The sequence below is a fragment of the Onychomys torridus genome, chromosome 3, assembly GCF_903995425.1.
Source record: "Onychomys torridus chromosome 3, mOncTor1.1, whole genome shotgun sequence".
Classification (NCBI taxonomy): Eukaryota; Metazoa; Chordata; class Mammalia; order Rodentia; family Cricetidae; genus Onychomys; species Onychomys torridus.
This window is the reverse complement of record NC_050445.1, coordinates 86953573-86967447: the sequence shown is the minus strand read 5'-3', so window position 1 is coordinate 86967447 and position 13875 is coordinate 86953573. Positions and strand designations below refer to the sequence as shown.

Below are 13875 nucleotides of genomic sequence, written 5' to 3'. Positions count from 1 at the left end.
TCAGCTCAGATCTAATTTTCCTTTGCATCCTGCCTGCTGTGAAAACTTGCAAGCCAACAGCTCTGTTTAATCCCCTTCTTTCCCACTTCTTCTGGTAAATCAGAGGCAAATGCAGTGGATGGTCTACACCGGCCATTTTCCTGTTGTGCTTTCTCCTTGAATCAGGCATGTGCCCCTTGAGCAGACAGCTAAGCTTTAGTTGCATCTCATATCAAAGGCCACAAAACTGGCCCCAGAGTAGGCTTCTGATTCTGTCTCAAGTGTGAGTCTTTTAGGGGTTGCACTATATTCTCTAGTACACCAGGGGTTGTAGGAACATCCCCATACTCAAATGGTGGACCCCACTCATCACAGACGCAGTGTCATCTCATACCAAGCAGAAGAAGATCAGCTGCTTTGGGTTCCTTCAGCAGCTCAGTTTTGGTTGTGTCCTGTCACCCATCTCCAGGAGAACAATCAAGCACAAAAAAGCCACACCATTCCATACCACACTGGGAAAGTTTGCCCTGCAGATGTGCTGTCCTTAGAAAGCTCAGCCACTGTCTCATCACTATCCGAGCATTCCTCCTTTATCCATCTTTGGTTCTCTTGGTCCCTCTTTGGGTACCAGTTCTATTATGTGCCTTTTCCTGTGAAGGTACAGACCAATGTCTGTTCATCCCAGATGGGGCACCAACAGACTAAAGGAACAGTTCTCATCAACTCCAGCTCAGTGAACCCATGATGTTACTGGAGTCCCTTACTGTACTTGGGTGAGAGGTCACTTAGGGAGTGGCTGACTAAAAGGCTGCTGCATCATTGAAAATCTGAGCCCAGGAAGGGAGAGAACTCAGGTCCCTGGAATCTCCTGGAGAACTGTCAGATAGCATGGCCACTTGGGGTGTCCCCTCCCCAGCAGTTGCTTACTGCTTTTGTAACTTTGGGGATGGGGTTTGCAACTCTTGTTTTTTTTAACTCTCCTCCATCTAGGAGAGAATGCTTTAATTAGGAGGAAATGTCTACACAACAATGGGGATCTGTGAGGTCCCAGAGGTGGGAATATGCAGGAATCTGACCACTAGAGGATATGAATTTGGACAGTGGTTTGCATTGTATATGGCACCTAGTAATAATAGACTGGTGTTCACAGGAAGACAATGTGAGATTCTTCTCCAAAGCAAAACTATTGTGCAGGTTCTAGGTTGTTCTATCAACTGGGCTATAAGCCTGTGATGGCTGTGAAAATTTCCCAAAGCTCAGAGGCCAGGGTCTATGCTGACAGAATGTGCTGGGATTCTCTCCCGTTCATCTTTCTTTGGTGTCCAGCTGTGCATATGAGGTGCCAGTTGTGGGGGAACTTCATTTCTTTTCCTGGGCTCTTACCCTGACACTCTGAGTCTTATAAGGATCTAGTCTCCCCCTTGGTGATTGCCAGCATTTTCTACGGCCATCCACCTCAAGATGAGCCACCCACCTGTTGCTGTGCATTTTTGTGGTAGATGAGGCCAGCACTTCACACCTCTGCTCAGCCATTTTGAGTTTTAAAAGGAACAGTCCAAGATCTGCCCAAGTCCATAGTAAGTTCAATTGGTTGGTGGGTGTAGTAATGATACTACTTATGATCCGTCTGTTGTTAAGCTCCGTCCTCACTACCTGTTAGTTACCATTGTCAGCCTTTTACCCATGTCACTGTGTTTTCTCATATCAGCTCCCTCCCTGGCTTATTATTTTTCAGACAGGAAAGGCAAGGTGAAAAAAATAATGAAATCATTTGTTGAAAACCTGCTAGGAGATGGCAAAGTAACTAGACAGGAGCATGAGGGCCTGGGAGTTTGGGAGTCTTTACCCTCATAATGGATTATAGTTACTTCTGTGTGATTCATTACCCTCTGCCACACACATTTGTATTTGGAAGGTTTTCAGATTTAAACAAATCAAAACAGACATCTTTATATTATGTACTAGATTTGTAACCCATTGGCATGCTACCGTATTAGAAGTGTGAATTCACTGTGTATCTGCCTCACCATCTATTCTTTTTTTCTGAAGTTGAAAGTGAGGGACAGACCACATGTGTTTCCCAAGAACAAGGCCATCCTCTGATACAATTTGGTATTGTAGTAATCTATATTGATATAAAGTCAATGACAGACAGGGGCTGAACTACCAACAGTCTAGGACATAGATCTTGACTTATAACTGGAATTTCTCAGTCTTCTGAATAGCATCTAAAAAGCCAATTTACCATGCATAGGAACAAGTTGTGAAAGATTTCTCAGAAACCTTAGTGATCCCAAAGAGATTTGATTTGCTCCATTATATTTTCAGTGTGATACCTCTTAACAGGAAGCATTTTATCTCTTTTCAGCCTGTGAAGTGATAATTACTAAGTGACAGGTGTCTGAGACTGCCATAACAAAGTATCCTAGACTGGATGGTACAAAGAACAGGAACTTACCTCATCACAGTTCTGCAGAACTAGACTCATCTTGTCACTTCTGCTATTTATTGACAACTTTTGATCTTGGACTTGCAACAGTTGGTTTCTAGTGAGGGCTCTGTTCTCAGCTTGTTGGCAGACATCATTTTTTTTTTTTTCTGAAAGCTCATAGGGGCTTTATGTTTATGTGAGCATTGAGTTGAGTTCTCCAGGGGTTCATATTACAAGTACACAGGGATGTTGAGTTGGGACCTGGCCCTTAGGGCCTCAACATTAATTACATTCATTTTACAAAGTCCTCTAAGCATGGTCACATTGGGGTTTTGACACATAGATTTTAGGGTGACATGGTTCACTGTATGGCAGTTTTGTAGTGTAGAGCACTTATCAAATGCAGGAAGACTCAGCACATTGTATCTCACTACAAAGTCAGCTTATGTGTATATAAAATCATCCATGCCATGCATCCTAAAGTCCAATGTTCCTTAATAATGATATCAGCACTGAGCATTTAGACATCCCATTAGCTGTACCTTTAGAAGTAACCAGTCTTCTCATTGGTGGCATTCTTGGCAACAAACGGTAGAAACAATAGATTTCTGATTAAGAAAAATGGTGGGAGAACAGCCCTTAAATTAAGTAGTATTTTGAATTATGGAAGAAGAAAAAATTGTGATTTATTAGAAATGATAAACTTTGGAAAATGCTTTGTTATCTTAAAAAACTAAGGTAAGAAACAGATGTATGGTAGTTAATACTTATTGTTTTTATTTTTGAAAAAAATTGAAAAACATTTACTTGTCAAATCTATGAGAGAATAGTTATAGTTATTCTTGCAGAGTATTCCAGGAAAATGACAAAATTTTCTTTGAGTAAAGTTGGGAAGTAGAGTGTACTTTTTGGAAAGAGGAGGGAGGCTGTCAGTGGAAACAAAACAGAGCTGGTATCTAATTCATAAACCAAATTTTGCTGCATGGCTTCTTAGAGAGAGACATGTAGTATATCCAATATGCCCTTCTTTTGACATTAATTGTGTCTCATGATCATACATGGCTGTATCATTCAACATCCCACATTTTCCTAAGGGTAGCCCCTTTCTACTTAGACAAATCCCTATCCACTATTCAGTCAATGTTCTTTTCAATTCTTGACTTATGTCTTCCACACAACCAATGGCTCTGCATGGTATTCAAATAATTCTTTAATATAACTTTCATTGTCTTTATAAATTCTTCATCTTGTGTAATCTTTGCATCATAGAGTCTTAGATAGTCACTGAGGTACTGACAGATACATCTGGGCAATCCCTGTTATTGCTTGGGGCTATTTTTTTCATGGTAGGCATATTTCTCTTCTAATGATTTTTAATAAATACACACCAAGAACTTCCCATCCCATATAGATCATTCTTTAGAAGGACAATATGTAGAAAACTGGGAGAGTCAGACTATCAGTGCACTGCCTATCTTCCTATCACAGGTCTGCCTCTGCTGTGATGGTCTATTCATTCTATCTACTCAAGCATCTGTGCAGACACATGGCTGCCATTCCTAGTTGGTAGCATCTCAATACACTATTAGTTGCATTCTACTCTCCTTTCTTTTATAGTACAACTTCTCAAATAGCCATTACTGCAAGAAATTTTCTACTTCCTGCTTGCTTTCAACCCATTCCAATCAAGGCTTATCTCAACTCTCCTGCCTCTTCTCTTAAGGTCATCAGTGACCTTCACATTGCTCTTTGTCTTATTTGGATTCCCAGGAGCTTTGACATGATTATCTGCCCATCCTTACAGCCCTGTTCACTGGGCTTCCTTCCTGTAAATCATGTACTTACTCTTGCTTCTCTTTCTAGGCAATGCTTCCTCCTCCCCTTTGAGTCTCTTAGCATTGAAATGATTCTTTTCTTTATTCACTAGCTGTCATTTTCCCCTTGGAGATTTTATCTAGTTTTGTGTTTTTTCAATACCCCATATGAGCATGTGTCTATCAAAGCCAGACCTCTCCCCTGAGCTCCATACACAAATATCTAAAGGTCTGATTTTCCTCAGAAGGGTGTGTGTGTGTGTGTGTGTGTGTGTGTATGTGTTATCTTCGGTCATCCTAACATCCTAAACTCTAAATTTCAAGTGGCACCCTATCCCTCTTAGAGCAAAATGACACGTGAAGCTAGCTCCATGTAACCTGCCCATTCTGTTTTCATTACTGTCCACTAACTTTTCCTTCTCACAGAGCTTCTGTTACTAGTGAGGAGCATTTCTCACTGCCTTAATTTCTCACTTAGCACTCTGATGTTAACTTGTTAAGCCCTTTCTATTTTAAATTGGCTCTCTTCTGGTTTTTGCTTCTTTCATCATTAAAATATAAAAGGTCCACAGGAAGTTAACCTTTTTTTTTTTTTTTTTTGATCTGCTTTGATGCTATATTTTCATGTGTCCAGCACACAGGAAGTTCTAAAAATTATTTATTAAATAGTTAAAAAGATAAATGATGGTGACTAAAGCGGCTCATAATGTTCATTAAATAATTTAAACCCTATATATCACTTACCACATCCATATGATGAAAGTGAATTTTGAGAGGCCCAATTACTGCCTCTGCAGCTGGCATGTGTAGCTCAGCTTTTCTGACTCTTTAAGTCTTTTCCTCTTTCCTTTCTTACATCAGATGATATGCCCATTCCCACCTGCTTGTAAGGTATTTCCATTTGGTATTATCACACATGGAGCCCAAGGTCACTTCCTTCTTTATTTCTCTGCCCTCAAGAGCTAGCAGAGGACCTGGAGGGACTCAGTAGTTACTTGTCTCCCAAAGTATTGACGAAATCTGGCTAATGGCTACTAGAGTCTTTGCTTCTGTACTGTGATATTTCCTTTCTCGAATAAACACTTCACTTTGGGAGGGATGGGGTTAGGGTAAACAAATTAAGTACTACATTGGAATACCAGTCATGTTTTTGCCACAGGCACCGATGAGCCACTGCCTCCCCCTGCTTTCATGTACTGAAATCCTGTATTCACCATCTCTCTCCTCTGTTCTGCTTCCATGGAGTGAAATTCCAAAGAGACCAGGTCTGCGTCAAATCAGCATCATTGGAGAAGATGGCTGGAGTATGAGACTTCTCTTGGAGGGTTTATTTTCTAGTGGTGGGCAGGAGGAAGAGAAGAAAGGATTCAGTAGGAAAGGATGCTGGGCAAACACTAGCATGAGGAAGCCTTACCAGTCCATGGCCTCTCCCTGTCCTGACTTTCAAGAGCGTTACCCAGAAGTACTTACATTGTACACATGGCTTTGTAGTTTATCCATTTTACAATGGAAGAGCCTTGCTTGACTGGGACAAATGAATATTTTCCTGTTGTTTGAAATTTTTCTTAAAGGTATATTTAATAATACCCCCATATGTATTTAAGCTGTTTACTCTTCAGATAAAGTTAATCCACCCTCCATAGCAATCCTGAAGCAATCAATTTTTATTACAAGGATTATCATAACCCCATTCACATTATAATGCTATACACATTAACTATTCTGGTGAGTGAAGGAAGAGGCTTTTTGCATTTTACAGCCCTGTCAATATTTTGAGTCTTCCCTTTTGAAAAGAATACATGCAGCCCTTGAATGCAACTTAAGGGGTGTGGAAAAGAATTACCTAACAGTTTCAAGTTTCCCCATTTCAACAACACACCTTATAGAGCATCACATGTCACCTAGTCTATAGTCTGGCAGATCATTGTATACTGTATATAAATGTGGGTAAAAGAAACAAAAACCTCTGTATCTATCCATACCCCTGCCCACACAGACAAAGCATGTGGGGAAACCGTGTAGCAACTGACATGGTTCCACAGGCAGGGTCAGAGGGTCAGGGCTTTACTTTCTTTTTATCCAGTGTCCTTTCAGAAAAATCCCCACTTCTGAATTAGTTTTCTCTTCCCCTACACCATGCTCAAACCCTTACATCCCCTAAGAGAAGTCTCATGCACAGCCTGCCACTCATTACTATATTATTAACGTGGGTTGCAATTTTCAGGTAGGCCCCACCCATGAGAATATTCCCCTTTTATTGAAGGGGAAGACTTCTCTCTGTTGCAAGTGAGCTGGCTTGATAGAGTCTTGCTAGTGGGGTTACATATCAGACATCGGTCCTATGCATTTTTAGAGGTAAGTTTACTATGAAAGCCACTAGTTTGTGTCAACCTTCATGTTTTCCTCTATCTTAGAACACTGTATATCACACATAGTCATATGACATTCATGGTGATGAGTTTTCTATGGTAACTTGACTTCCCAAGGGGGCGTTTAGATACTCGGCCCAGGAGTGTTCCAGGTGAGCACGTTTCTGGATGAGATTAGCATTTGAATTTGTAGTCTTACTAGTTCATTGTTCCCAGTGTGCACAGGCCTCAGCCAACCCACGGAAGTCCCAAACAGAATACAATGGCTGACACTCTCCTGGGGAAAAAAAATCAAAGACCTTTTCCTTACTAATTTGCTTTTGAGACAGGGAGTTCTTTTCTGTCCTTGGTCTGGAAAGGAAGCATTGCTTCTGGTTCAGTGTCTAGATGGTGAATGACAGACAGTGGACCTCTTTTCCCTTGTTTGTGTCCCTTCTGTACTGCTTCTCTGGAGACCTTGCCCAATGTAGTGTTCTAACACGAAGTGGGCAAACAGCCATAATTAGTGAATTCTGTGTGCAGTGTGTGCTGGGTTTTTATGTTGACACTTGCTCTGGAGTGTTTATCTTCTACACTGGGAGACTGCAGAGGAATGAAGCATTTTCTACCAGTGATTATGACTCAGTGTCACCACCACACGCATTCCCAGAAACCATGTGTACCTGGAGCCACAAAAACACCATGGTTGAATAGGAAAGTTGGACACTGACATGTGCTGTGTGAGTGGCTGAGGCAGAGACACCATTTCCTCCCATCCTGCAAAGGCTGTGAGAGGTGAGATTCAAATGCAAGTCATGTATTTATATGACCTTAGGGTGAAACAATTTTTGTGTATTTTGTTAAGAAGTAAAACTGTGCTAAAAATAATTCCTATCTCACAGCATTTTTATTAGATCATACAGGATATTTGTAAAATGTTCACAACAGTGCCCGCCATATTTAATCAAATCTGAGATGTCATCAGTTCTCAGACTCACCACAGTGTGGGTACTCCTAAGGATTTTAAGCCGTGTCAAATATTGTTGTCAGATGCTATTTGTTGTATTATTTTCTCTTAAGTTAGAAAATGAAGTAATAAGTCTTAGTCCAAGGAAGTACAATAGATTGATTCGTATAAGTAAATGTAATCTCTAGTCAGGCAAAATTACTGTTCAGGGAGGCCTGGAACAATTCTAAGTTTGAATAGTAGACAATCCATTTGTGTTTGTGCATAGTTATCCAAACAGCACCAGAGCACCAAGCAGACCATATTATTACTGAAGGTCCAAATTACTTGTTAACTTTTCTAAGAAGTTATTAAAGCATATTTCTTTCATTTTCTAAATGAAGCATAGCACTGCCTTCATTATGGCCTCTCTAGGATCATTTAATAATCTAGTATGGCTTGCTGTTTGTTGTGGTCAGAATGCTGATGCTTTTGCCCAGTGTATGTGTTGATTCCATAACCCTGAGTGTGGTAGCATTTGGAGGTAGGGCTATAATAGCTCCAGTTTCATTGTGTTTATTTTGTCAGATAAAATGACAATCTTTAGTTCTGTGTGCTATATCATTGTCACACAGACCAGCTCTGGTTCCTTCTGGGGAGGGGTCATTAGAACAGCTTTGCTTGCAAGCTCATGTACATGGATCTTGGTAACAGAATTTAGTTGCTCGTACCCAAGAGAGGGATGTGATCAACAGGGATGGAAGCTTCCTGATTTTTGACATGCCAGGGCACTGTTTATGCTGCATACCACTGGTGATGAAAACAACCATGGTATCCATTTTATTCTGGTGTCTAAGGACTGTGGAAGTCAGGTTTGTTATTGTTAGTAATGGACAGTATAGGATGGGGTAGTATGAACTTCTGATACTTGACTAGAACCTGATGATGTCTATGCAGACTCATGCCATGTATGTGTACTTATACACACTAAGAGTCCAAATTACTCAATTGGAGTAGTAACTAAGCCTATATATGAAGGTCATAGTTTCTAAGTCTGACTGCTTCTTAACAGTCACCAAGGCTAGAGAAATGAGAAGTGGGAAAATGTGAGCTATTTTCTTGTGGGCCAAAAGCTTAATAAATTGTTCAAGAAAATAGAGATCCATGTAAAAATAATACAGCAGTCAAGTGTGAAGATTGTCCTTCTATACAGATCTGGAACAATTTGAAAGCTAATAGAGAATCAGTCTTCTAACCATCAAATTAATGATCAATTCAGGTATAAATCATCAATGGATTCTAAAATCAGAGGATTGGAGATTGATAAAAAGTATATAGTTTCAAGGTTTCTCTTCTCAACTGTATATTAAATTATGAGAGAAAATAGAATTTCACAACAAAGAAGCCTGACAGATACTAGGTGATTAAAGCCAAGAATGTTATAAGAGGTCATCATGTGTCTCCTGATAGGTGGAGAATATGGAGGGGCTGTCAGGATATTCTGCTAAAAGTGAATGGTTTGAGCTTAAGAAGACTTAAAAAAAAAAAAACGCAAAGGGAAAGATCTCGGTAAAGTGATTGACATGTGTTCTTAAAAATGTCAAGGTCAAGGAAGATTTGTCAGTTTAATGAATAGGTTCTGATTAAAGGAAGCAAATGGTATGCACATGTTGGGGCAATCTGCATGTGTGGGTATTATATAACAGCATATATCAGAAAGTATGTGTATGAGGATGTCATTTTTAGAAAACAATTCACTGATGTACTGAGGGGTGAATGAGTGTCAGGCTTGTAATGTTGAATGTCTAGAGAAAACAGGTGAGACAGATTCTGAATGACACATCAAATGTTGTCACATGCAAATTGGTAAATCTGGTGAACAGTTAGTTTCCTGTTGCTGCTCTAACAAGTTGCTATCAAGTCAGCCCCTCATTCTTAGAGATGAGAAGTCTGGGCTTGGCTGAGTGTCGCCCCAGGCTCTTATGACTGAGATGTCAACAGCCAAGAGATCAACAGGGCTGCATTCCTTTATGGAGGCTGTGGAGATGAATCAACTTCAGGCTCATTTGGATTATTGATTGAGTTCATGTCGGATGAGATGGAAATCTCTAGTTCATCCACATGTTGTTCCTCCATCTGCAAACTAGCAACAGTCCATGTATATTTTCAACCTGTCAACTTTTAAGGGCTCGTGGGATTATATTGTCTCTATCTGGATAATCTGGGATCTGCTCCTTTAAAATCAAACAATCAGAAGTCTTAATTATTTCACCAACATCTCTGGGGCCATGTCATGAATGTAAAACAGCTACAAGAGTTCTGGAGCTGAGTTTCTCAAGTATTCTGCACCTTTCTTATGAATTTTATGTTAATTTGAGATGTCATCAAATGGAAGTGCTACCAAGATACACAACATAGCAGGCGGGAACAGATAGTCAGAGCATCACTGAGTTCGTGGTGTCTTGGTCCATTCTAACAGTGACTGGTCTGTGTTCTCTCTTATTACCTCACAGGCCACCACCTAATCAAGCAGGGTACCTGTGAGGTGGTCGCCGTGCACCGCTGCTGCAATAAGAACCGCATAGAGGAACGCTCTCAAACTGTCAAATGTTCCTGCTTCCCAGGCCAGGTGGCTGGCACAACTCGGGCACAGCCTTCTTGTGTTGAAGGTAAGGGCCTTTCTGGTTAGTCTCTCTGTTATTTCAAAAGGGTTGAAAATCAACCTGTAGAAATTCAGGGTGCTTTGAGGGAAGTGTCTGTCCCAAAGTTAACAGATATCTGAGTTTCAAAATCTCTTGCTGAATAAGGCAAGCCTTTAATAATCTCTCTCAAGAGGGCTCAGTGTGTGCATGTGTATGTGTGTGTGTGTGTGTGTGTGTGTGTGTGTGTGTGTGTGTTCTTCATTATGGTATGGTTTGGGAAGGCATGCTTTAAAGCTACTTTGCTCACCTGTCTCCAAATGCCACTCAGACCAAGCACTTCTTTCTTCAGTCTCCCCATTGCATATATGTCCCCTACTTTCTTATAGAACTGGTTTTTGGATTCCCTGTGGATACCCAAGTATCTATGGAGGCTCAAGAGTTTTATTTGAAATGATGGATTGTGTTTATTACCTATGTGCATTCTTTTGTATACTTGAAGTCATCTCTCCTATAATGCCTAAAACAATATAGAGTGATATATATATATATATATATATATATATATATATATATATATGATTTATTTATTGATTATATATACAGTATTCTGCCTGCATGTGTCCCAGCAGGCCAGAAGAAGGCACTAGATCTCATTACAAGTGGTTGTGAGCCTCCATGTGGGTGCTGGGAATTGAACTCAGGACCCTGGAAGAGCAGTTGGTGCTCTTAACCACTAAGCGATCTCTCCAGCCCCTGATTATTTCATATTTTATGGAGACAAAATTCTGTATGTTTTTAGTACACATACACTTAAAACAATGTAATTTATACCTGTGATCAGTTAAGTCTAAGGATGTTTAGTTGATGTATATGGAGAGGCGACTATTGTCGGAACTGGCAGTATGGCCTTTTACTTCCTACTTAGTAGTACACACTAATAACCCCCTTATTACTAATATTATTTTCATTACTTCTAGTTTTTCATGTTCTAAAATTTAATTTTTTAAAAATTTCATGTGTATGAGTGAATTGCTGGCATGTATGCATGTGCACTATGTGTATACAGTAGCAGTGGAGGCCAGAAGAGGGTGTCAGAATCTCTGCGATTTGAGTTTTATGTGGGTGCTTGGAACAGAACCTGGGTCCTCTGCAAAATCAGCAAATGCTTTTAACCATGGAGCCATCTTCCCAGGCCCTACTTTATTGTGTTAACAAACATTTATAAAACATCATTGGAACAACTATCCTGTTATAGGATATAGGCTTCATGACTCTGACCATCGTAAGCTCAGGAGTCTTTGAGATGTCTGTTGAAAGGTCAGCAGCAAAGACAAATAAGCAGATTTTTAATGCTGCATCTACTGCAGTCAGTGATAATAACTGACTCCACTCCCCCAAGCAAACAGACACCCCTACATTTATTATGTATTGGGTTGTCACAGTTTTACAATGAACCTCTCAACTACCTTTAAAGGGGGAAAGTGCAAAGGGAAACTTTCCTCACTTTAATTCCTTATCAGAAGCCATGGGGTCAATTGTATTGCTGAATTCAGACTTTATAAGGGTAACATGGTACATATTCCATCTGTCTTAGTTAAGGTTTCTATTGCTGTGAAGAGACACCATGACCACGGCAACTCTTATCAAGGGAAACATTTAATTGGGTGGCTTACAGTTCAGAAGTTCAGTCTATTATCATGGTGAGACATGGTGGCATATAGGCAGACATGGTATGGGAGAAGGAACTGAGAATTTTACATCTTGATCTGAAGGCAATAGGAAATGGACTGAGGCATTGGGCATGACTTGAGCATATATGAGACCTCCAAGCCTACCCCAACAGTGGCATACTTCCTCCAACAAGGCCATACCTATTCCAACAAGGCTACACATCCTATGAGCTTATGGGGATCAATTACATTCAAACTACCATACCATCTATTGCCCAACAGACGTACTTTACTCTGCACATGCACCCTGAAAATCATAGTACAATTTCTGCAGTGTAGTATATAAATCTTCATGTAGTATGGCATATACATATGGAGAATAACCTTATGTTAAGGTAAGGAGCTTTCATTATCATCTACAGAAACCCTTTTCTCCTCAGAGCTTTGTAGATTATTGATAAACGATTATAGACCCATGGAAGGGATGAGGATCTTTAACATTTAAAAAACAAAACAACCTGACACTTCACAGTAGACGGTTTAACACAGAAAATCACTCACCGCACTTCGGTCAGTTTTGAGTGTCTGGGGAATGCTCCACCAATGGAACATTCTCCTTTCACCTCAAGACTCCGGAATATCATGAAAAAGGGGGTGGAAAGATGGTAAGAGTCAAAGGTCAGGGAGGACTGGGGCCAAAGAGTGTCTTCTGGATGTGACAGGACCTCTGCCCTCAACCCATAGCAGCTGTGGTTGCCTGCATAAGATCAAGGCAGTCAGCATTCTAGCCTGGACTGGTGGGACTCAGGAACCCCCAGCTCTACCTGAGCAGGAGGTCTTAACAGCTGATGACTTCTAGGGGAGGGAGAGTAAGTGTTTAAAGGAAGAGTGGTCTGTTGTTGGTCTACCACGGTCCAGAGGATGGCCTCACACCTGTGAGTGTATGGGTAGTACAAGCAGGAAACCAGTAAGCTCTAAAAAACAGCAACAAGAGGATACAAAGTTGGGAGGGTAGGAAGGTGAGGGGCAGACCCAGAACGAGTGGTAGTGAGGAATGTCAGTGAATATGATCAATATGAATTTTTCAAAACATTAATAAAAAATATTAAAAATGACACTTAAACTCACTAAGGTACTCTACCTCAATCCAGGACCAAAGAGAATAGTGATCTTTTTCATTTATCATTTCAAGTCCTGTGTTCTGTCTCCTGTCTCTCACATCAGTTCACTTTCCCCCATCCCCACATTTGCTAATTCCTCATCCCAGAGGCCAATGTACATTTTGTTCTTATGATTTCTTACCTCCTAGTTCCCATCCCACACCCAGAATAGATCTTCTGTAAAAACAGAGTGGACCTGTGACTCTCATGCTAAAACCACACTTAGGCAACCAGTCTTGTAAGATGAGTTCTGGATTGTGTTCCGTCCTCCAGAATAGTTCCAAGATCTTATTGTATCTCATTTCCCCTCTGAATTCCTCTGCTTCAGTCAACCCAGAACATGTTGACTTCCACACATCTCTGCTCCAGGCCATATATTTGGCTCACTGAATTCCTCTGTACTTTCACATCTCCTTTAAAGTTTTGTTTCTTCTCATACCATTTTTTCAGTAAAATCCTGCTGTATGCATACCCTCCTGATAGTCTGCAAGCAATATTTTCACCTTCATGCACAGGCTAGCTATGGAATAGTTTTAGCTTGACAGAGAACTGACTCATCCTATCTAATTGTTGAAGGCAACAGCTACCTTTTTCTCTGTGGGCTTGAAACCTCTTCTAGGGGAAGTGATGAATCATAATGTGGACTATTTTTATATCCTGCCCAGCAGCTTTGGAGAAAAAGTTTTACATGTAATATTTTGCAGTAGTCAGCACTTTTAATGGTACTTGAAAACTGACATGATGATGATTTCTGTTGCCACCTTCATCTTAGTAAAGGAAATATATGAATACCCCATCTTCCCCACAACGAAAGATTGTGAATGTCCCAGATCTCTCTCCACCTAAGTAAAAAAAATATATAAATACCCAAACTCCATCTTTGGC

General features: G+C 40.4%; 1 protein-coding gene across 2 annotated transcripts in view; it reads left to right on the top strand.

Moving 5' to 3' along the window:
* Positions 1–13875, top strand: part of Tafa4 (TAFA chemokine like family member 4) — a 192847-nt gene that overhangs the window by 155199 nt on the left and 23773 nt on the right. For both annotated transcript variants that reach the window (XM_036182088.1, XM_036182087.1), the window contains exon 4: positions 10032–10187. In XM_036182088.1, coding sequence (XP_036037981.1) covers positions 10032–10187 — 156 coding nt within the window. The remainder of the gene's footprint in view (positions 1–10031; positions 10188–13875) is intronic.